The 25,212-nt window shown below is 38.1% G+C and overlaps 2 protein-coding genes across 5 annotated transcripts in view; one reads left to right on the top strand and one right to left on the bottom strand.

Annotated features, from left to right (window-relative positions):
• The window catches only part of itpr1a (inositol 1,4,5-trisphosphate receptor, type 1a), a 46,157-nt gene extending 27,934 nt beyond the window's left edge, over positions 1–18,223 (bottom strand). For all 3 annotated transcript variants that reach the window (XM_036570831.1, XM_036570832.1, XM_036570833.1), the window contains exons 1-17: positions 18,046–18,223; positions 14,646–14,754; positions 12,907–12,977; positions 7,121–7,236; positions 5,442–5,528; positions 5,193–5,351; positions 4,709–4,807; positions 4,503–4,586; positions 4,211–4,357; positions 3,999–4,094; positions 2,850–2,894; positions 2,383–2,537; positions 2,120–2,219; positions 1,863–2,023; positions 1,476–1,617; positions 1,230–1,388; positions 72–244 (exon numbers count right to left, since the gene is read on the bottom strand). In XM_036570831.1, the coding sequence (XP_036426724.1) occupies positions 72–244; positions 1,230–1,388; positions 1,476–1,617; positions 1,863–2,023; positions 2,120–2,219; positions 2,383–2,537; positions 2,850–2,894; positions 3,999–4,094; positions 4,211–4,357; positions 4,503–4,586; positions 4,709–4,807; positions 5,193–5,351; positions 5,442–5,528; positions 7,121–7,236; positions 12,907–12,977; positions 14,646–14,737 (1,886 nt within the window). In that variant the 5' untranslated portion in view covers positions 14,738–14,754; positions 18,046–18,223. The remainder of the gene's footprint in view (positions 1–71; positions 245–1,229; positions 1,389–1,475; positions 1,618–1,862; positions 2,024–2,119; positions 2,220–2,382; positions 2,538–2,849; positions 2,895–3,998; positions 4,095–4,210; positions 4,358–4,502; positions 4,587–4,708; positions 4,808–5,192; positions 5,352–5,441; positions 5,529–7,120; positions 7,237–12,906; positions 12,978–14,645; positions 14,755–18,045) is intronic.
• A 589-nt stretch (positions 18,224–18,812) lies between these two features.
• sumf1 (sulfatase modifying factor 1) lies at positions 18,813–24,441 on the top strand. Of its 2 annotated transcripts, none has more exons than XM_036570828.1 (9): positions 18,813–19,092; positions 19,781–19,954; positions 20,035–20,109; positions 21,304–21,386; positions 22,672–22,794; positions 22,884–22,998; positions 23,066–23,179; positions 24,067–24,126; positions 24,215–24,441. In XM_036570828.1, the coding sequence occupies exons 1-9, from the start codon at positions 18,871–18,873 to the stop codon at positions 24,308–24,310; spliced, it is 1,062 nt and encodes a 353-aa protein (XP_036426721.1). In that variant the 5' UTR covers positions 18,813–18,870; the 3' UTR covers positions 24,311–24,441. The 2 variants fall into 2 exon arrangements, with proteins under 2 accessions (XP_036426721.1, XP_036426722.1); XM_036570829.1 differs by having other exon boundaries at positions 18,939–19,115.
• The last annotated feature ends 771 nt before the right edge of the window (positions 24,442–25,212 follow it).

Below are 25,212 nucleotides of genomic sequence, written 5' to 3'. Positions count from 1 at the left end.
ACAGTGTTATTTGGTAAGATATTTTTTGAGAATTGGAGAAGGTAACACATCTCTTTTTATCACAGACACACCTAGGCTCTCTGTTCTTGCGGACCAGGCTGACAAAGGTGTCGATCTCGGCAGCGGTGATGTGCTTCTCCAGCAGCTTTCGGTTGTTGTGCAACAGGGCTGTGATGGTGTCCTCTGCCAGCACATCATAGCCAATTTGCTTCTGCATGAATCTGAACTGCTTTGCTATGTACTCCTACATACACACACACATAAACAAGGCTCAATCAACTAGTGCTCCACGACACTAGTTTTGTCCTAGAATTCTTTATGTTGTACCTTGTGGTACCCTTAATAAATATGTAGAAGTAGATTAAATATGCCAGTTTAACTAACGAACCAAGTCTCTCACTGGCAATCCATTCTGAGAATTTGGCAATGGCCCCTTAAACTCATTTTAATCTGCCACCAGAGGAGTTACAGTGCATGCATGTGCACACTGGCCAAATTGCAATGTATCAGCCTGTACAATCAGTGACTTCTACGTGCTCCTGTGCTTTAATTACCAAATACCAAGTGGCATCCTTTAATGTTGAATGCACATATTATCAGAGTGAGCATGCAAGTTCATTCAGAGCATCTCAATCGGCAGTAGCTTATTACTTATGTATTACTTCTATTCATAATCATACATTTTCTTGTTCAAAAAGGCAGCTTGTGACACAAGCAATATAAAAATCTATGTATTTTCAGCTTTGTTAGATCACATTCTTTATATATCAAATAACTGCAACAGCACTGGGAAATGTGATTAATGAGAAGAGCAAATTAAACAGCAGACAACATGCTTTTGCGTTGACCTAAAAGCGCTAACCTTATCATCCTAATGTCTCAATATATTCAGAGTTTCTCCCCCCTTTAACTCATTAAAATCGGCCTCCAGAGAAATTATGACACGTTCACCCTGAGCATAGCAAAATGTATCAGTATGTGGAATTCGAGCTTTCTGTGTGCTATCCTGTTTTCTTTCCTATCATTATGTAAAATAAGTATTATGCTACCTTTACTGTTGAATGAACTGAGATGAGTTTCTGAGAGAAAGCACAAGTACATTCAGAACAGAATTCAGACGGATAAGTGACTTCATAAGATTAACAATATAAGGTACCTTCTTGCTCAAAAAGGCAGTCTGCAACTAAAATAAAATAAAAATCTAAGAATTTGACGGTATTTGACGGTACCTGGTTTTTACGGTAGTCTTGCTGCGAATGCCGCAAAACTCGGTAGCAGAGTCTGCAGATGTGTCGGAAAGGGGCGTGGCGCTGGTCAGCAAGCTCCTCCAATCTCAACATTGGACCATCCCCACTGTCAGTGAAAGGAGCCTGCAGCAGCTTAAAGATCTAACCAATCAAAACAAAGAGACACACATTCATCAGACTAAAGAAAGCAGGAAGCTATTTAAAAAAACAGAGCAGCAGAATTTGTGCCTGTTTCAGGATGTTCTGCTCCCTCATCAGTTTCTGGCGCTCCCTGTTGGGTTTGTTCACTGTAATCTCCAGCACATCTTGACCACTATTAGGAATATCCACCACAAAATACACCAGGTCCTCCAGCAGCTTAGTCACTGCCCTAATAATGAGTAAAAAAAAGTAACAAATGCCAGATGTAAGTCTCTGTATCTTTCAGAATAACGTAGGAAGGACTAAACGCATATCATAAAGTGCAGTTGTGCTTTAACGCTTATATGCCACTGAGTGATTATACAGAAAAATGGATCCATGAATAGAATTGAACGAACAGACGAACGGACAGACACATGAAATGATGGACAGACAGCAAGTACACAAGTATGTATGGACAGAGAATTAATCTACCTCCTCTCATTCTGGGTGATGGTACCCTTTTCCAGTTTGCCAGCAATGGAGGCCAGAACTTTACTGGCATCATTAGCAAAATCCAAATCTCTGACCTCTGCTGGGGACACTGGGACGATAGCAAACGCTTCTTTATCCTCTTTCAGAGGAGATGTTCCTATCTGTGTGTGTTTAATAGAGGGAGTAAGGGAGTGAGTGAATTGAATTCTCAATAAGCAGACAGTAAATAATTCTGTGATTTAAACATTCTAACTCACTCTGAGCATGACTGGTTTCTCTTCTTCCTTGTCTATGGGCTGGTTCGTGCTATGGACCCAGGTGTTCGTGCATAGGTGCCTAAGCCTAACATAAGAGTTCCTAAAAAACACACAGGCATTACACTTAGATATTAATTATGCAAACAAGAGTAGTTACCCTGAGGCCAAATGAAGCAGATTTGCATCAGTAAAAGACAATATTCTTTAGACCAAACCCTACTTTTATCTCTGTCAGTCAAATATCGGTGATCTATACGTCCTACCTTGGCACAAGTGAATCACCCCCTCTCAGAGTAGTAGGGTCCAGCTCAAAGATAGAAGAGATGTCATTGCCATCGGGAACAGACACCAGTGTGTACATGACTTTATCCTGTGGATTTCGCGCACGTGCTCGTATCACTTCATGTTCAGAGTCCAGCTACAATACGCCACAACAATATGCTTAGTCAGATTTAGCCTCTGCAAAATGTTTTTGACATTTCTTACAACATTTCAATACAGTTGTATCTATAGATCTACCACATACCAGTCTACTTATTTGCATAATTCATACATGTTTTGTACTGGAAATACTTCAGTTCACATATACTATGGAGAATTAGAATATACTATCGCATTGAATGCAAAAGAGCAGAATGATCAACTATTAATTTCCACTATAAATTATACCACTATTCAGCACTGCAGGTACGTAGACTGCAAACAACAGTACACACACAGACACACTCACAGAGGAACGTGACTCGAGGCATTCTTCCTCATAGTCTGGGTTTACCTGTTGAAAAGCAGGTAAAAAAGGAGTCAGTGAACACAGATTACTGCATATTTTATATAGCATGTAGATAACATGTTTTTCTAAGCAATTACAATATTTTTTCTGCTGTTGTATTAAGTGTATTGACACTTTGTATTTTAAACTGTAGGTTTACATTTTTAATCTTATAACTCATTATATTAAGTAACTGTTAGAAATTATACAAGTTTGTTCTGACCACACAATCTGACTGTTTGAGAAGCATTCTGATTGTTTGAGAAGTATTCTCTGATACAGTTTTTGTGAAAAGAAATCGTTTCACTGAGTGCCAGTTACTAAGTACTGATTCATTTTAAGCTACAGCTAACCATTACTTTTTCATTGCCATAATTACTACCACCGCTTCTATCTTAGCATATCTAAAAACAGGAAATTAGACCTGCAGCCTACTTGCTATGAAATGTTTTACAGACTGTCTGGAACAAAACAACAACCAATCTTAATCTGGCAGGTATTAAAATACTGCAAAAGCTGAGATAAACCTGATATTCTGTCATTTCTAATGGCTCTATCCTCTATAACTGCCAATATTAAAGTACCTTCAATACAATTCGGGTTTTATTTGCTTTTTTCTTTACAAATCTGTTGTACAAAAACAGTAGAACACTTGAGTTTGTGGGTTCTCATAAACACCTTACTGTGAAGATCAACATCATGCTATTTGTGATAACACATACCTTTCTGCGTACTATTGCCTAATTATTCATTAACCCCTTAAAATCTTCAGCTTATTATAGGTATATAGGGCGGGGGGGGGCAAAATATTTGGAGCAATGTCACTTTTGGCTCTCTAAAGAACCTATCACAGGATGGGTATTTAACTTTAAAATTCCATGTTTATTATGTCTCAGGATTAACTACCTAGACTGCAGTGCACACAAGATGTTCTTAGGTTTGGCCATTTAATGGGTTTTAACTCCTATGAAAATAATTTGTTATTTAATAATTTGTAAAAACTTATGTGGTTATGACAGACAAAAACTGAAATGTGAGCCCTCCTCCAGACCCTTAGGGTTTAAAGGGTTAATGTGTGTTCAAATACTCTGTTTCTAGGTTACGTTTCACCTCTGCAGCGAGGTAATGTCCAGTTGCCAGGTGTTTAAACCTGAACAGACTGTTCCAGTAGCCCGCTCCTCCTCTACAGGGGTCATGCTGCACAACCTGCAAAACACATACACACCTGCTGTATTTCCCAAGGAAATCATATCAACACGTGCACAAACGCTCAACAAGTCCACGTGCCATACACACATGAACATCCACGCGGACACACTGACCTCCACCTCCCAGAGCGCTTTGCTGCTGGTCGCTGAGGTTGCAGACTGGCGTCCAGTGGTACGCAGAAAAACGTACTGCTTCTTCCGGTGATCATCACATGTCAGAAACTTCTCCTGCTCTGCATGGAACAACCGAACCACATCCCCCTAACACACATATACACACACAGATGCAAGCACTCTTTATCCTTTAATCTCCTCCCTATGCAAATTCATAATAAATCAGGCAGAACAGAAAGACGTATAAAAATACAACCAGATGACAGAAAGAACAGAGAATTTTTTCACTCACGCCTTTCAGAACGACCTCTTGATTGTCACTCCATTTCATGAAGAGAACAATTTTCCAACTGGTGCTGCAGTTCACTGAGTTCACCTGTCAGAAAAAAAGTAGAGCAAAAGAGAAATGAATGACAGTGGCAAAGGCAAAGTCAGAGAAAAAAAATGAAAGTACTAAGATACTGAATGTCAAGATGTGACCTGTGGAATGTGTGTTACCTCATTGCATCCTGGGTTATCAACAAGCTGATGGCTGCTAGCATGAAGTGGCTGTCCAGCATTCACAGGATTTAACACTACCTTATCTCCTATGACCACCTGAAACACACAAACAAGCAGGCAAGACATACAAATAGTTCAGTTTTCAGAGTAAAGAACAATCATTTTACATCAAAGACCCAAAACAGAAAGTCACAGTAGTTCCAGTAAATATTAGCTTGTAGTTGGAAGAAAAATAAAAACATAATTACTGAACCTGCTTGATTTTGCTGTTCTTTAATTCAAAATTTTTGTATAGTTTTGGTGTTTTTGATGGTGAAACTTTTCACAGAAGTCAAACTTCGCTCAATTTGAAAATTACGCAGTTTCGCAGGCATTTTTTAGGTATGTTATAGAGTTCTGAGTTCACACAGACTTTCTGCCATCCAAATTCTTCATCTGAAAAGTTGGAGTGAATACGCTGCCACTCTTGTGCAGTACTTACACTGTCTCCGATGGAGCGCAGTTTGTAGAAAGGTTGAATGTAGAACCAAGAGCCTTCATTTCCAGCAGCATCCAGAGTCACACGCATGGCATTCTTCTCCAACAGAGCTGGCAACCGCTTATTCACGGTCAGATACTTATTGCTTTTCAGGTGGAGCAGCTACACATGTACAAATACATTTGACATGGTTAATGGTGTACAGTACTCCAAGTATTTAGTTTGTGTTTGTGGATGAGAGGGCAATTTTACCTGGATGACATTTCCATACTGAATGACAGTTCCCAGCAGCTTCTTGTTTTCTGATTCGTTCTGTTTCTTCTCTAGATCAGCAGCATGCTAAAGGAAAGGGAACGAGAAATAATTCTGGAAACAGTGAGATCGATCCCACAGAAAAAAGCATCTTTGAGAAAAACTGAAAATGTTAAAATTGCTGGACGGGCCTGGGGCCATTTTAGTGGTCATATGACATTACAAATCCACAGCTTCCATAACAACAGCCACCATCTTTCCATAAACAAACAGAGCTTCACACATACACACACACGCGCGCACAGGAGCAGAAGTCAATAGTTCTTGGCCCTGATACATGATCACAAATCCCTTACATAAGGTCCTTCAGACACATCTGTAAAGAAGACTGGCCACAGGTCACCACAGTGCTGTGGTTTGGAATATTGCCATACATGGTCAGAGTGATAGTCATTTTGCATCATGACATCATTTACAACGTGACTAAAAAACTCTAATTAAAATACTGCTTACTTACATTTTACATTATTTTTCTGGGTAGATAATACTGTTGTTAAAACAATAACATTCTGCTTCTTAACAGTATAATAAAAAGGGATAGTTCTTAATTTAAAATCTGTATAGCCAAGCCTAAAATACCTGACACACAAACACACACATGATCATACGTATTAGCTGAGACATACACACTTCACGTCTGATCACAAACACCAGTTGAGTTATCTATTATAGCAACATCTTTTAAACATAGTAAAAATCACAATAATGCACATGGCTTATTGTTTTATTAAACTTTATTACATGTATAACAACAACACAACTCCACATGTTTAAGTATACATGATAGTTGTCTCACGGTGCGGATGCAACTTAAAAATAAGAATGCCTGAGGACAATCAGGGGAAATTTGGGGCTAAATGTGTGTAAATTTCTGGCTAAAGCAGGGGTTGGAACAATATTTAGGGTTGAAACAAAATTTCTAAATTGATTCAAAAAGGCGGAGCTCTTGGGGCAACCGTGTGTTCATCATCACTGTCCAACAGTCAACAAGTATGTCAATAACTCATGGATGGAGGAATTTGGGTCAGGTTGTAGAGGGAGCGTACCCTTGTTATGAAAATAAACTAAAATATATGAAAATATTCTCTGACAAGCTAACATGTTGATGCTTCATCCACTGAGAAGAACAGACCTCAAGTAAGACAACGAGTCCTTATCAGCATCCAGTGTTGGACCAGTTAGCTGTAGTTTTAGCTCCCTCCTTAAGAAGGTGCCTTCATTTCATCCAATACAAAAACTACTGATATCCCTCAGCCTTTTTGAATAATACAATGTTTTCAGAGCACTCCTCTGCTTTCTGCTACATTTCTGTGCTACTGATTTTTTTGCCTCTTACACGTAAAGCTCTCACATAAAAGTGTAATCCTCCATACAAATATTCATTTTGGCCAAAGTACTTTGTACCTTACCAGCGGATAACTGGATATCCGTTCATTAACTCTTGCAGATACTCGAATGACAAAATTGGTTGGAATGCACAGCCCTACCCCAGATGTGCATTCTTGTTATGAGATTGCATCTGGCCCCACAAGACAACTGGATGAAGACAGATCCACTGTGACATACACACAATCAGACATTTTGAGCACACACACAAATATATACACACATCCACTCACATGCAGTTTGTTGAGCAAGACAGTGTCAGTGGTGCTGGTTCCTCCAGGTTTGGCAGCTTTCCAAAACTGTTTCTGTGCTGAATATCTGTTCATGGGACACAGTCTGAACAGACAGTCTGGAATATATATATATATATATATATATATATATATATATATATATATATATAGAGAGAGAGAGAGAGAGAGAGAGTTGGTTAAATAAGAATATAAACCACAATGCAGTACTTCCCAGGTTGAACAGAGAGATGTGTATGAATGTGATTGAGCACCCAGTAAAACTCCCGTTTAGCAATGCCCTGCTGGTTTAAGACTCAGTGGGCAATGTGCTGGAATGGGCCTTCAACAGTGCAACTGGAAAAGTGTGCACAGTCACATGGCAGAATAGTCTGTGTTCTCTTATACACATGTTGAGACACTAAACCATTCTGCATGGCCTGAAATTGTCTAAAGGATTTGTAGACATTGTTAAGATAGTTATGGAAGTCTGATATTTAACTGGCAATACTAAGACACTGGGACTAGTCTGAAAAGAAATATGGTGGCTAAAAGTGATCACATGTTAAAGAGACCTACTGTAATCTTCAAAAAGAGGGACGACTCTAAGATGCTTAGATTATAACAAGAGCTGGAACATATATGGTAACCCACCTTTCTGTGCTCCACCCACAAATACTTTATTTAATGGCAACTGTTACGAGCTTGAATAAGCCTTACAGAAAGCCAGCAAAAACACATAAATCAGAAAAAGAAACTCAAACTGCATACGTATTCTGTATGCATATAAAAGGTCACATTATTAGGACAGATCACATGACATTTCTTGTTTGTTTTTTTTTATTGCACACAATTGAGGTAATGTTAGTGGTGGTAAATTCATTGTCATTTCCAACCTGCCTAAAACAACACATTCCAGCGTAGCATTGTAAACTGTAAATTCACCAAAATTTAGCAGCTGCCATTATTTCACATTAGGTCAAATATGATTTTTGTCAAACTTCTATAAAGCTAGACCAACCAAAAAATGCTAGCAGTGGTGCGACAATTTTTTTCTCGGTGCTTCAATTATAATCCCCCAATTGTAAAAGAAAATAAAATCATCCTGAATCATTTGCATCAGTCAAAAAACAAGTATAAATGCTATGAATGAATGAATCATGATTTATTAACAAATAAACTTTGTTCAAACTTTGTTTAAATAAGTGTGACAATTAAACTAATATGTGTGAAATTGTCCTTTGTCTTTAGCGTTTTTCGGTGTACAATTGGCTCAGGTAGCATTTACAAGCTAAACATGGGCACAAACAACGCTGAAGAACATGTACAAACCACTCTGTACTGCGAAGTCACTGTTTTGTGTCAAATCGAATCATTCTAAATTTATGAAAATAGCTTTTGAATCAAACTGGAAACCAGCAAATTGCGAATCAAATCAATTTGCTGTCGACTCAAAGATTTACACCTCTACTAGTTCCTATGAAAAAACACATTTGTGGGTGGCACATGGGTGGGCCAATTACTTTAAGTTTATTTTAGACAGAATCAGTATCAGACTGTGCATGTCTGTTAACACAAGCAATAAATATAAAACCTGTATTCACCATTCTCTACACTCACTGGAGGATGGAGACAGCAGAAACGTCTACCTGAATGCAGTCTAGCATGTCTTATTTTTGTAAGAGCCATATAAATCACATAACAGGAGGAAGAAAAACACACGAGACATATGTAGCAAACAGAAACAATGCGCTCTGTTCAGACAGACAGTCATAAATACACACACACATAGATGGTTGAGGCTGTGGATAAGATAAGGCAAGTGAGATAGCCTACTGAATGAAAAAGAAGAAAACAGGTATGAAAACCAGTATGTAAATGGCATGAGTGAGCATGTGTGTGAGTATGAGAATGTTTTACATATCAGGTTTAGGTTCTGATATCAGGATCATAGAGCTTTCAGCATTAAAGTAACCTTTACATGTACTGTACCTATTTTATTAAATTAAACTCATTCACACACACACACATACACACACACACACACAAATGCAAATTCTGTACACAGTCACTTCTGATATGTCAAGATCTACAGGGAAGAGAAAAAGTCCTCCATCGCTCCTACAGGAGCACCAGCCATACCAAATAAGGAGAGAGGGGGAGTGTTGGGGAGAGAGAGAGAAAGAGAGAGAGAGGGGAAGAAAGAGAGGGAGGGAGGGAGAAGTCATCTGTTCTCTGTTTCTGGAGATTGGGCTGATAAAACAACTAAATGCTTAGGGTCAACCAGAGGAATGTGGAACACACCACACACACACACACACTGCACACTCTTCACTGAGGAGTCAAAACTGGAGTTCAGAACTAGGCTAGGATTGAGTGTGTCTGTGACTGTTTTGATAGGATGACACTGCGAGTGTCATTTCTTTCCTCTCTCAACTCCCTCGCTCTTCATCACTCTTTCTCTTTTTCGAGTATTACTCAGCTGCTGCAGTCTCCTGGGGATACAGCTTATCAGAATGTGAAAGTAGACAAAGAACATGAACACATCATCAGCGCCATCAATGTCCAACACAGAACCACACACATATATAAAACTACAAATAGAGTCAAAGGGACGACAGAAGGTGAGGGGCAAAAGGTACATGAGCGTGTGTGTTTATATTGAGAGGAAATAGTATGCATTCCTCTCTAGAGAGGCCCAAAGGCCACCCTTCTCCTAGAGCTTGAAATACAGCTCACACTGGGTTCGGTTGGGTTCGGATGCCATTTCTCAAGTATGTGTGGGGCTCAGGTGGAGTTAAAATTTTATGCTTGGGTTGTGAAAGCCAACCATTTTTGACATATTTTGACCTTTACTTCTCCCTGCTTTCATTTTTCTCTAGGGCTGGGCAATAGGACAATATTTATTGATACTGTGATAAATTACATCACAATATGTAAAAATCTTCTTTTCAAAGCATACTGTAGACATTGTCAGTGCTTAAAAACACTTCCTAACTGCGTGTTTGATTACAAAGCAAATGCAATTAGTCCTGGTTAGTTGGATTTAGAGCAGCACAGTATGCAAAATGTGGACTACAAATTATTGCATGCATATTTTTTTTAAATATGACACTACTTTGACCTTTTCAAATTATCAGATATCAGAAAAAATGTATATCCTGACACATCAATTAACATGAAAACTTCTTGAAGTATCCTGATATTACATTTTTGCCATATTGCCCACCTCTCTACCTTTGTTACATTAAAGCAGTTTTTAATCTGGCATGCTGGAGACACCTACTCTTTGTTGTTGACAGAATTTAGCACCAAAGTCCCTGTGGAACTCTTTTTTATATTATTTATCTATGATCTAATGATGGCTATCGGCTATTATTGTCACTACACAGTATGTAACCAGCGCCAAAACGTGAGGTTTAATTCTGTACTTTAGAAGATGGTTTGGGTTAGTTTCGGACAGAATTTTGACTGGCTTGGGTCAGTTTCAGACTCAAAACTTGATAATGTGGCTCGGGTTAGGCTAAGTTGGGTAACGGAAATTTTGTGAGGCTCAGGTTGATTTTGGACCAAAGTTTGAGACCCAATTAAAGCTCTTCCTTCTCCCTCTCTATCTCTTTCCCTCCCTCGTTACCCCTGTCCCACTCCCACTGCCATACATGCCACTCTACTGACTGCTCCTGAACACTCAGTGTCACTAACAGATGCACCTACAGTAATGCTGTGAGCTTCCAGAACCATAATAAACACCCTCAGGCACACATACACACTTTTGTGAGAAGAGCATCTGGAATTCTATCATTTATTTAAGCCCCCACTAAATAGAGCAGCAGTCTTTTGTTTTGGTAGTTGTTTCCACAGCAACACAACTGGCTGTCCTGCAACAGAAACACTATCATAGACAGTATGACCTAAAACTTTGCTAGTGGTTTTATAACAATGGCATAATAACATTAATAGAAATTATACAACAGATTGAAGAGAGTTCTATCAGTGTTGTTATATCTCATAGCAGCACCTTTTTTCACCATACCTGTATCATTCCACCAAACACCAGTTGCTAAGGAACAACAATGATCACTTAACTCTAAGCTGCTGGAACCACTTCAGTGTTTCCCACAGGTCTGAAACAAACCTGGTTATAGCACCATGGGGGGAGGGATATTGTGGCGGGGGTGTTTCAAAATATGGATACCTGAACTCATTATATTATTTTTTCCTTGTTCTGGTTTTCAAATAAGGCATTATATAAAACTTAAATCATCCATGATTTCCTTTTTAGATGTGCAGCACCTTATGGACATGGGTAAAGTGGTTTTAGTTCACAGAAATGGAATTAGGAATTTGTTCAAATAGGAACAAATGTACATTGGATATTGTTGAAACGGGAGGACATACATTTGGGTGTTGTCTGTGGAAAACACTGTACTTTTATGCAGAAAAAACTGCCCCTGTTAAAACAACATATCTGAAACATTTTTAGGGGTTTCTTTGTTTTACTTTACACTGAAAAATGATTAAAAAGTATCACATGGATTCACAGTAATAGAACAGATCACATCAACACAATTGCTATCTTTAAGGTTGCATTTTTTGGCAAGAATTGCGCTGTAAAAATTGTCACAAATTTTGTTGATGTGCAAACACTTTTGATCATGTAAATTCAAAGCAGCATTGTTTTCAGAATACATTCAGCAAAATAAGCCACATGCTAGCTAGTCACCAGTAGCAAGCAGTTGCCTCTACTGTCTTCACCCTGTGAAATAATGAGCCTTTCACACAAACATAACAGTCTGTGGTCATTTGTTTTAAATGACAAAAATCATAATACTCTCTGATAATAGATAGAACTAAGGCTTAAGAGATTAAATTCCTTTCTAAGTCCTTGAAAAAAATTATCAGGATATTGGATACTTGGCCTATATTTCAAACTGATATTTGATGACATATTTATTGTACTCTGGAAGAGCGGAATATTTGGGTTATTGTGCTAAAATGTCTGCATTGTATACATTTTAATAATCTGCATCTGTAACATTATAAATTAATGTTTTATGTAATATTAGCAATCCAGGTAGATCTAGACTCAGTATCGTCATCTGCTTTGGCCAACATGTGCATGAAAAGCACTGGAAATCCTTATCAGCCCAAATACGTTTCCTACCAATTTGGATTTCTGGATTCACTCTGGATGGCTAGCACACTCTCATTTTCATTTATCTGTGCAAGCTAACCAGCTGCCCAGAGCAGAAAGAAACTTGTTCTGCATCAGGCATTATGATGAGTTATTATGCAAAATCTGCTTTCAGTTTTTTTTAATGTCTTAGGCGTTTCATATCATTAAGGAATATTTAAAAATGTAAAACAATATTTGCAAAAATATTTGAAAATGAAAATATTTCATAGTTGCAGCCCTAAAATGGTTGCATAAAAGTTGCAAACACCCTCCAGCTCATGTGTGTGACCATATCACGGCCTTGAAGTTATTCATGGTAACACATTCCCTCTCGTGTTCTATTGCTTAAACAGGCTACTCTATTAATTATAAAAACTTGCCCCATTGAGAAAATGTAGTAAATCCCAAACTGTTGCTTCAAAAAGCGAAACCTAGGAAATGAAAACATCCTCCTCATATTGTTTCCATGGCTACAGAAACCATTTTTCCTGGGGGATATTTCAACTTTGACCCTTAAGTCCAGCATCATTCACTCAACTTCCTCTGGATGAGCTTAAAATAGACCAGCAGAGACCAGCACTCACACAAGTAAGTATGCATATGTACATCTTACCCCTGAACTTCTTTGGTGGGTTATTCAGGTCTCCAGCGTCTGGCTGGACAACACAACGATCATCAACCAACCTTAGAACAAAAAGACAAAAGGATGATTTAGGGGGTTTTGAAATGTGTATGTATGTGTACAAAAAGAGAGCAGCAGAGAAAGAGAAAGCATGCATGTGGGTGTGTTAAGTGGAGGGGGGCTAGGGGGGCAGCTTCATTCCTCAGGACAGATTTAGCCATTTCTGGTTCAAAACAACAGCCTGCTGGATATCGTCCAAATCCCACGATCAGTCAGCCGCAAACACACACACAGACATACAACAGCATGAAACTGTTGACAGCTAGGTTACACAGTTCTAAAATCACAAACAACACAGCTATCTGCAAGGTGTTAACTCCTAAAATAAATAAATGTTTTAGTGAACTTTATAATGAACTATGATTAACTGTTTCAGTGAACTAATGTTTCAGTGACTGGTAACACTGCATTTCTGATCCAATTCAGTGAAGAATGATTTAAAACATGTTTTTTCAACAATTTAACAATACAGCAACTTCTTAACATAATCACAATTTAACAAATACTTAAAACAAAAGTCTACTTGAATTTTCATTGACCTGCTCATCAGTGATGTTACAGGGTTATGAAACATTTGTAAAGGAAAAAGGAATCTTCCTAAGCTACAAACTAGAAAACTACTTTATCTTGTGTTCAAGATCCACCTTTAGGAGGGACATCTCTCAAGTCAATGTTTCAGAGAACTGGGGTTGCACTAATGGTAACCTATTGTTTTGAAGTCCACGTTAAGGAATTAGCTAAATCTAAGGGAACAATGGTAATCATTTCCAGAGCATGCGGATGCTGAAGCACTGAAATGTTGAAACTGAAGTTCGAGTGTTGATAGATCTCTCTCCTGCTGATTCAGCTTGTTGGGTAATCATTTTTCCTAAGAAGGAAATCAGCTGTCAGCTGAAAATTCTTCAAAATTAAGACTAAGATACTGTTGGCCTTAAAGAAGTGTCATATTTCATGAACAGTTTTGTGACTAATGTTGAACAGAAACTGGCAGGATGTTATTGAGACACATGTAAAGATGTAGTTAAACACTACACTGTAAATGAGGCACGGTAAAGGATCCTGTAAACACAACACTAAAAAGTCACAAAAAAGCAGGTCAGAGTACTTTCTGAGCACCTGAACATTGGGGGTTTAAAGGAATGTTTTGTGAAAAATTACCTTCTAAATTAGTGAAATAAAGCAGCTTATGAGACATTTTACTTGTTTTCACCAATACTAACCATAGTAAAAAAAAAAAACATGAAGCTGCCTAGATAATGTTCTACTCCCATTACTATAAATGCCCCAATTGGAACTACTGGTAAAGTCAAAGCATGAAATGTAGTCAGGAATTTGAACAGGAACTTTTTACACATGCACAGTATAACAGTATAACCAATGCAATCACTGATGTGTCTTTGAGTTTCAAGCTTACATTCAAATGGTATGAGGGGTTAAACCTGTTTCTGAAAGCAGTTCAGTCCATTAAGTGTCAAAATGGAGACACTGCTATGTTGGGATCAGGGTGTTTCCTGTCATTAAACTCATCTACGATTGCATGCAAATTAGACTTAAAAATATACAGCCCTAAAATACATTTTGTAAGACATTTTTCACATCTTCTGCACCCTGACAAGACCAGCATTAAAGAACTCACCACAGTATGTACTGTACAATGTAAGCAAACATACCCCAGAGTACTGATGAAGCCACTGGTGGATCCCTCAGCGTATAGGGAGCAGATGTCCCCAATGTGCAGAAAACTCGACATCTTATCCACCATGGCAAGAACACCTCCACCTGCAGCAGTGGCAAGAGGTCAAAAGTTAAAAAGAGTCAGCAACAATGACGCATTCAGTGCAGATAAAAGCAATGAGTTAATGAGGAAAGGAAACGTCAGTAAAACACTGCTTTAGAATATTGGAAATGCCGTAGTGAATCTTCAGAGTGAAGAGTAAGTTACGGGTGGAACATTTTCGTCCAGATTTTTTTAATTTTCTCAAAGACAAGACTTTCATCTGAAAACCCCAGTTCACCCTTTCCAGAGCAAAACAGCACAATCAGCTCCACAGTTTAGTTGTGAATGACTGGCCTGTCAGTAAGCAAACAACAAGGTGACCTATTATGGTATTTCCACTGATCTGTGCATCTTAAATTGGACACTATGTTTACCTTGATGGGTTTCATAATGGACAGAACAATCTGATAGTGAGTGCCCATTTATCACAAGAACTAGTTTTAAAGTATTTATAGAGATTATTTAAGATATAGTGAATTATTAATTAAATAAGCAAGTTCACAGCAACGTCTCCATTTAAACTACATCAAAGAAGCAGCTGTACTGCCTCAGAGAACTGGATAAAACCTTTTATTCTCTCACATCTAGAAGCTTCAGTAGAAGATTTAGTCACTCTTGCTCAATCATCTCAGATCTGCTCACTTTACTTGTGCAAATTCTTTAAGACATCATTTTCAGACATATAAAATAGAACAAATAAATGGCTTGGCACAGAAATTAATGACTAAACCGTTGCAATATAAGCTTCCAAAGATCTATCCAGAGTGTTTACAAGAAGAACGTTATGATATTGAAAAGAATGCAAAAATGTCATTGGTTTATTTTACTTTCTATTTTTATTTGCTCTAATCTACGCTTAAGGAGTCAGGCTGCTGTACTATCTATGTAGAAAGACACTTGAGGATGATGCCAAATAAGGTTGATCAATAAGTTTCTAAATCTCAAGAGTTCCTTCCACTAAAACCACATTGCACTTCCCTTCTTTATTTATTTTTTTTATACCGGCTTTAATTTACTTTAAATATCTTAGGGAACACACTGATATTTGTGATGTCCACACTTACTTAGTGTAACTTTCTGTGATGAATGGAACTACACAGTGAATTTACATAAACCAACTACTCATTACTTCAGTTTGGTAATGACTTAATTAAAAGGATTAAAGGCCACTTAAATCAGGGTAACTGTTTGTTTTACATAATTAACAGAAACAGAATAGAGTTCGGTTTGACTTGAGAGACTAAGACAGATGCTCAGTTTGGCTTCTGTGTGGAGCAAAACGTGTGGATTTACATTGAATTGACTGGCATTTCAACCAGTTCACCTGCACTAATGTTAAAAACAGATTGATGCACCTAATAAATAATACTTTTCATATTAAAAACTTTTCTTTATGAGACCCACTATCTGGATTTGCTGAACAAAATCTGATGTGATCTACTGAGCTCATAACTTTGTGTGGCATCAATCATACACACTTCACCCTCCACACTGCTTTCAGCTTGGACAAGACAGCAAAAAAAAGTTAGATCTGAAACATAAAGAAGTTACTGGATTTTGACAGGGTTTACTAAATCACACTGAAATATTGCAAGGAGAACAAACCTTTAAATCAACCAGTGGGACTGAATCACTGTTGATGCGCTTAACATTCGCTGGAGAGTTTCAAGGAATTCTACAGGGCTTGCAGAACTTAAAGAATTTGAGTACATTTTTTTAAAAACGGTCCTTTAATTCAAAAGGTAAAAAAGATTTGTTGTTTTACAGGATTTAAAGAAGTATGCAAGTGTGATGCCTTATTTTTTTCAATGAATAGTGCTTTACACTTCAAACAGAATTTCAGAACCTTTAACAGAATGAAAGACACGGATCATTGGGCCTCATTCACCAACCGTTCTTAAGAAGAAATTTTTCATGGAGACTCTGACATTCACTAATGTTTTCTTATTTAGGATTTGTTCTTAGGTAAGAACAGAATCTAGACACTCAAGAGCACAAGGTGCAAACAATTCTGCAGTTTAAAAATGTCATGAATCTGACATAGACTTTTTCTGAGGACCTTTCTGAAGAACAAGTTTATGAAAAAACTTTCATAGATATTGGTGGATGAGGTCCATTGTTCTGTTAGAGGTTCAATTACTCAAAATTGTAAGGAAGCCCAGGTAATTATTTTTTTAAATTGAACACTAACACTTTTTACAGTGTATGGTGTGTTACAGACTTCTTTCAAAGAGAACAGTCTCTGTTCTGTTACCTACTCCCTTCATCTCACTGTCTGACATCTCTTACCATGAGCTCCACAGATTCCCCAGGTATATCTACCAAGTTTGCATAACAAATAAGGAGCCACACATGATGAAACTCTCTGTACTTCCACTTCCTCTGACCGTTCAGTACACTAGGCAGCGGAGGAATTTGCATAGGTCTGTGTAGAGGGTTTTTCTGGTACAGCTAATAGTGAAGCCTTATATGTGATGGACTTTCACCAAGGAACCAAGTAAAATCTGAAATTTCAGCAGTTTGAACACACTGTTGCCAGATATCACTCATAGATTTCTCCTTACCTGCGAGAGAGTTTTTGTTTAAAAGTATATATTTCATTCACACATCTTTTCTGTAATATCTTAGGAAATACTTTTCACATCACAGATTATTCTACAACACTGCACCTGTAGCTGCTCCTCTGAGTCTCACTATCGGAGCTGCAGGTTACACAGCGGATATAATGAACGCAGGCAGAAGGAAAAGACTTCAGACGTCAGCGCTTTGCCTTTAAACTGTAATCTCAACAAAATTAACTGCTCTCTGACCGAAAAAAACTAAGCAACTAAGCTAAACTAACATGCCAAAAAAACTGCTGGATTTACCACGCCACGGAACATTATAGTGATTAATCAACTGACAGCGTAATAAAAATATTTAAAAGTGAGTGTTTAACGCTTTAAGAAAGGCATTTTGAAAACGACTTTTCTGTTTTAACCCCAGAGCAGCTTCTCTGAGGACCGTTTCCTAGTTTCCTAAATGGACTTACCGGAGAGGTCTAAAAGTCTCCAATTAGGTTTTTATTCTCAAGAATTACACATATACAGTGCCAAACTGGGATAATTCAGAGAAAAATATACAGTAAAACAACTTTTTCTCTCAATCCTTTTCCTGACTGAGAGGCGGGCAGCCCGGCTGTGGTGAGCGCGATGCTCTCTCATAGATAAGATAAATATTTAGGCTAATAAAAGGTGATGCTCAGGCAGAGAAACCTCTCACTCTGGCGCATTTTCGCATTTTTTTTCTTTTACCTCACGGAGTTGAACTCGACACGATACTGCACGGGTCGCTCAGTGGATTTGTCTAAAAGTTTCGTCCTCCTGAAAAACCATAATCCCGAGACTCCGGAGAGCACCAGCTAGTCAGAGAACGGTCCATCCATCGCCCCGTTTTTTTTCGTCTCTTTTCGGCTCGCCGAGGCGCCTCACAGACTGTAAACCGCGACGGAATTCTGGGAAATTGTGTTTCTGCAGTTCTGAGGCGGAGCCGTTAGTGACGCCACCGGCTTTCGTCCAGGACTACAAAACCCACAATCCCATACAATTCATTTTTCGTGGGGGGAAAAACTTTTTTATTTATGTTGATGCCAAGAAGGACAGCGAAACAGAATTTCACAGCTATGACATAACGCACTAGCTTGTATAAGGAGCAAAATTATGTAAATGAGAAATATTCAGTAATAGTCGACAATTGTAACCTTAAAGTTTAAAAAGGAGGAAAACGTCTTGTCTACACGTTGTGCTTCGTCTCTTGGCAAATTAACGAATTTTCTTATGGTGGCCTGTCATCTTCCCTTTTTCACATATTTACCATTTGCTGTGATTTTAATATGTTAATATAAAAAAAAACCAGAGCAAACACGCATGTAATCTGCGCCAACGTCGGGGCCTGTCCCGTCACGTCTTTGGAGACACTGTGTTTTCAATTTTATTCTAGAATAAACAGAAAAAAACTGTCCTTACGCTAAAAAAAGAAAAGAAAAGAGAAAGAAATAGGGTCAGATGACTGATCACGTGACCCAGTTCTTAAAGATGGCTTCACACATGTAGGAAAGGAGAGATTCTGAACATCTGAACATGGCTTTGTCACTGTGGACGTGTGGAGCGTTTCTCAGTGCGATCTGTGTCTCGGTGCAGTTCGCTGTAAGCGGGCTGGAGGCTGGATCAGGTCCAGACTGCGGCTGCAGTTCTCTGAACAGAGAACCGAGCGAGGGAAAACATCCGAGCTGCGAAAATCCGGCAGATAAATACTCTGCAGTAGTAAATGAAAAATCATCAGACCATGGCACGCTCAGCAAGGTAACACTGGGGTCCTCACTGCAGTAAGTTACATAACAGTCCGATCAACATAAGGGCTAATTGCACTAAATGCGCGCCTAGTCCACCCTGTGTTTCGCTGCAAGAAATGTAAGAAAATTGTGGGTCAGATGTTTCACAGAAGGGAAAGGCTTCTGAAAAAGAGTATGCAAACAAGCTGGTTTACACATGTAAATTCGCTGTTATCCTAACGTGCGAATTGTGCATCCATGTGTTACTCCAAAAGAAAAGAAAGCACCAACATTAGTGTGTGTGTGTGGGGTCATATATGTCTTAAGTGTATTTTGAGCTTAAGATAAATACTTAAAATGTTTTATGCAAGTGGCCAATAGCCAATAAATACTGTTATTGTGTATATCCAACTTTTCTAGTTAATAATGTTTGTTGAGTCATGAATCAGTGCTTCAGTAATGCCAAGGATCCAGCCCCCCCCACCTCTCTCTCTCAATGCACTTAAATTAAATTTAGAATAGCTTTATTAGCATGACTGTAAGGTACAGTAATGCTAAAGTATCACACCAGTAGCAGTGAACAATGAAAACGGAATAAGATAGAAAAGAACCAACATAAATAATAACCATATTAATTATCATTATTATATACTAATTCTCTCTCTCTCTCTCTCTCTCTCTCTCTCTCTCACTCTCTCTCTCTCTCTCTGATGGACTAGATGGTGCTGCTGCAGGGCAGTTGGTTCCTGATGGGTACAGATGAACCAGGGATACCTCAGGATGGGGAGGGGCCTCAGAGGAGGGTGTGGCTTGATCCTTTTCACATTGAAGAGCATGAGGTCACAAATAAGCAGTTTCAACGCTTTACTAACCAAACAGGCTATGTGACAGAGGTAACAGATATACACACACATATGGGCACGCACAGATATTAAAGAGTGTGATGGTGGTCTAACAGTTACTTTGTGTTCAGGCGGAGCGTTTTGGAGACTCCTTTGTGTTTGAGGGATTGCTAAGTGAAGACATCAAGAGTACTCTGTCTCATGCGGTGAGAGAGTATGAGCTTTAAAGATGTCAAAATCAAAAGCATTTCACTGTAATCCGTTTAATTATATTCCCTGTCTAGTTTGTCTACGATGTTTTTAGTGTCATAGTACTGTTTTTTGAATGCACACATGCACTGAAGCCCAACTCATAATATTTCTAAACAAAAGTACTTATTGTAAAGTACTTTTGTTTAGAAATATGAGAAATAATTCTGAACAACAGTAATTGTGCTTATCACAGACGGAAATACATCACATCACAAATACCTTTAAACGGCCCATATCCTACATTATTCTTGTATTTTATTTTTTTTTGCTTAAAGAGGTCCACTTAAGACATTTGTGTGGTTTTATATACCTAAAGCAGTCATAATTTGTTTTTAGGTGGCAATTTTCCAACTTCTTTTTATACCTTAGAATTAAACAGGCTGTTTTTGTAACTTTAAGACAGGCATATGTAAATGAGCTCTTTGTCTAATTGGCTCCCTTGTAGCTGGTCCTGTTTTAAAAAGCAGTCCAGGTTGAAACACTCTTTATAACTTTGGCATGAATGGATGGAGCTAAACTGCTGTAGACCAAACAAGTCGATATATGTAAACATGATGGTTAGTGTGACATCACAAAAACAGTAAATTCACAACAGTCTGTCTTGACAGTTTAGTTTACATATATGGACTGTGTGGACTATGGAGTGAATGGTATGTTTTGAAATTTTAACAATTTGTACATACTGCGTCAAACTTACTTTAAAAAAGTTTTCCATGATTTGGGTACTTTACAATAATTTATTTCACTTATAGAAATGTTAGAGTAACACAGTAACATCCATTTGTGCCCAAAGTATCCATTAGTATTTTAGGTTTGAAACTACATTGTGAGTAGGACTTGAATTAGTGTTTGCAGAGCTCTTTGTCTTACTTGTGTATTTTTGCACCTTAATTCTCAGAGCTCTAAATATGGAAGTTTCCATAAACTTTTGCTGAACTGACCACAGGCTTGATATCACAGAGCCTTTGATCAGTGGTCACACTTGTGTTCCACCACCCCTGACTCCCTCCCTCATGTCATGGCAATGTAGTGAGAGGAACACAAAGCTAGAGAGACAAGAGGAGGAAAAGCTAAATTAAAATTTTCTTGATATTGTAAATGGAATGTTCTAAAGAGACACCACTGTGACACGTGATTGTGATCAGTAGGTTGCTGCTGCTCCCTGGTGGTCACCTGTGAAAGGAGCAGATTGGAGACACCCAGAGGGTCCAGATTCAGACATAGCAGACAGGTAAGATTAGCTGGGGTTTTACTATTTTAAAGGGTCCATATCACTTAAACCAGATACCTCCCATTTTCTTTAATAAAAGATTTTGATGTAGTACATAAGATTTGCTAAGGTTTCAAAATGTACCTTTCACTCCACAGTCCACACACAATACACAGTCCATACATGGAAATTATGCTGCTCAATTCATGGCATAATTTGCAGTAAATTCAAGTATAACAGACAAAACATTGGCAATAATGGTAAAATCTTGTTGCGTTTGAAGTTGTAATGTCAAATGGACACTGTAATGAATTTTAGTTACATTTTACTCATTTTGCAGTTCTATCTGCTTTAAGGGTCTTAAAGCAGGTAGTGCTGCTATGAGTTGTATTAACCCCAGTGAGGGGTTTTGCAGCCTGCAGCAGTTAAGCCCTGCCCATTTATATTGAAGTTATAAGGAGTGTTTAATTCCATAATGCTTTTTGAATGATGGCACAATACAGAGCAGCAAATCAGAACAGACATATATCAGTCTTAAAGGGAACAGGAACAGGCAATTCTTAGGAATAAAAAGAGTATGAAAATGGTCATGTAAAAATGAAGTATGATTGTTTTTGGTACATAAACCCACACGTTTTATAAGTCGACCTCAAAGGTAAAAAGAAAATAAAAATGTGTGAAATGGGCCTTTTAATAGTAATATTGTGTTTGGAATAGTATTACTATGACCTAATACTTTCTAATACACCAAATCAAATCCAATTATAGCCACACTCATAATCATTATAAATGTAGTGGGTCCTGGAGAACTTCTGTCTCTGTCATGCTCTAACACGCCTCCTCAACTGTTAAGAGCATGTTAAAAGAGCAGTTAACCCAAAGACAAAAGTTCCCAAGCTTGGAAAAAGAAAAAGACATAGGCATGTGGTCAAGATGTTTGGTGTCTGAAGTTTGTATTTTTTGTTTTGCACTGGAACGATTAATGTTGTACAAAATTTTTGGGGGTGACAGACTTCTGTTATATTAGCCTATTAGCTTCACTTCAAAACTAAGCAAAACTACAGACACCAAACATGTCTTTGCCAATCAGCTGCATTTTATGTTGAGGTTGGCATGTTAGAGCAGTGAAAACTGCTCTAATAAATAAGGCAGAAGTACTCCAGGTAATAAAAGGAATAATTAGATCAGGTTGTAGGCAAATATCTGAAATGTGCAGAGTGGGAAGTACTTTGGACCACATTTAGGAATCACTGGTCTAATCTATTCAAATAAGTAAGTCTGAAATACTTCATTGTACTGTGTATAGGATGGATCACCCTGTACTGCATGTGTCATGGGCTGATGCTCAGGCCTACTGTCAGTGGGCTCAGCGCAGACTGCCCACAGAGGCTGAGTGGGAGTTTGCCTGCAGGGGGGGACTGCAGAACAGGTATTGGTTAGAAGGTTATATACAAGCACTTTGTTCTATATGTGTGCATTTGAGCTGTGTTTCCTCTAACACTCCCTTTCTTTATCCAGGATGTATCCATGGGGGAATAAGCTTATGCCCCGAGGACAGCATTATGCGAACCTGTGGCAGGGAAATTTCCCTAATCACAACACAGCAGAGGACGGATACTCTAAAGCATCACCGGTGAGAGAGTGTGAAATGGCCCTTGCCCTTGAAAACGGAATAATGTTAGTAATCTTGTTTTGGACAGGTGATGTCATTTCCTGCAAATGGTTTTGGACTGTATGACATGGTGGGGAATGCATGGGAGTGGACGGCAGACTGGTGGAATGTTCATCACACAAGAGATCACTCACGCAACCCGGTAAGAGGGCAAAAACTCAAACACTACAGGAAGCTATTAGTCAGACGAATGCATGCCAGTTTACGTTCAGTACAGTGCAAATGTTAGACACCACCCTTCATTTATTAAACTTTTAATAAAAATTACCTTTTAAGTACAAGTGATTCATATTTCAAAAGTAATTTCTGAGGAAATTAGATATAAGATAATCCACTTGCATAAGGATTGGGAAAGTTGCAGGAAAATAAAGGGAAAACACAGGTTTCCAAAACTTCAGAAAATGATTAAAAGATTTCCAGCTGTGTAAGGCCTGGTAGACCACCAAAACTGTCACCTTTAGAAAAGCAGTACTTAAAACTTTCATCTTTGAGAGAGAGAAGAAAATCAAGCTCCACACTTTCTTCAGATCTGAAAAAATCTACAGGTGTTCCTGTACATCCTTCCACTCTGAAAATACAACTCAGCAATATGAGTCTCAGAGGATGTGTAGCTGTTAAGAAGCCATTGTTAAGAAAAAAATAAGAAAGCTTGCAGTAAAACACTGAAACTGGACATCTGGAATGTAGAGTAAGGCAACCAACATCTAAGACTGAACTTTGGAGATTTGAAAAAGTCCTGCAGATTTCTTTTAAATACTGAAAGCAAGTCTCCTGAAACAAAGGAGACTTGCTTTTAATAAAAGTAAAGGGTGGATATTTTGCTTAGTTGTTGAAGCTTCTGTGTAATTTTCTGTTAATTATGCATTTTTCTGAAAAATATTTTGAATGAATAATAATAACTTGTACTTGATGGCCATGACTGGACATTAAATAAATTAAGGGTGGTCTGAGTACTGTGTACACAAATAAACATGACCCTTCATTACTAATCAGTCAAATACCTCATTTGCCTTTTTAATCTGTCTACAGAAAGGACCAGAAACAGGAACAGACAAAGTGAAGAAAGGAGGCTCCTATATGTGTCACAAGGTAACACCCAAATACTCAGACACATTTTATTCTAGAACTCTATAATGCAGGCATAATTTATTCCCCTGCTCTTTATCTCTCTTTGTAGTCATACTGTTACAGGTACCGGTGTGCTGCCCGAAGTCAAAACACTCCTGACAGCTCTGCCTCTAACCTGGGCTTCCGCTGTGCAGCTGACCCGTAACTGTAACTGTGACCTCTGACCTCTCACGTGCCTCACTGTTCTTCACACTGTCATTGTCAATGGGACCTCACTGCGAGACCTTTTTACTATTTTATAAAATGTGTTTTTATCTAAATAAAATATTTAAGGTGGTAGCTGTGGTCACATTTCTTTGGTCAGGACTAAGTTAGCTTTAAAAGGCTGAAATTATTGCACTGTTTGAACAAATGTGTACTATAGCTACAGCCCACATTTATCCTAACTGTTATATTGTTTAATTACATGATTGAGTACATGATTAATCAGTTTTGTCATATTGATATTACTTAACAAAAACATGTTAGTCAGGGAAACTGACTCAATTTTTCCCAATGGCTCCTAGCATCATCTTTTTGCGTATTATTTTACTTCTTTTACTCAGCCTCTTCTTGTTGTCTTCCCCCCTGCTCTACCTTTTCTTTGGTGTGAATATTTTTTATACGTTACAGTAAACTGCCAAGCTACTTTGTTGAATGTATGTGCAAGTTGCCGTGTAACCATGACAGCTCAGTAGCACACTGTAAAAAGTGGCGCGTCAGATGTGCTTAAAAAATTTACTTCATGTAGTAAAAAGTAAATGAACTAGTTTCATTCAACGTGAATAAATACTTTGAATGAACAATACTTTCAATCAAGGTAGCATTTTAAGTTGAATAAAACTAGTTAAATTGCTTATTACCACATGAAATGATTTTTTTAGGTAGGTCTGACGAGCCAATTTTTACAGTGTACAGTAACAACTTGTAGACTGCTGTGATTTATTGGAATTCACTGAGTATATGTTACTCAGTTGAACATCTTCCAAAAGCTACTAAACCCTGTTGCGTGGAAGTAAATCCAACTTTTAATTTTTGCATAATGCATAGAAATAATCAGACGAGTTA

The sequence above is a fragment of the Colossoma macropomum genome, unplaced genomic scaffold, assembly GCF_904425465.1.
Source record: "Colossoma macropomum unplaced genomic scaffold, Colossoma_macropomum, whole genome shotgun sequence".
Taxonomy (NCBI): domain Eukaryota; kingdom Metazoa; phylum Chordata; class Actinopteri; order Characiformes; family Serrasalmidae; genus Colossoma; species Colossoma macropomum.
Note: the sequence above shows the minus strand (reverse complement) of the source record. Positions and strands in the feature narration are given on the sequence as shown.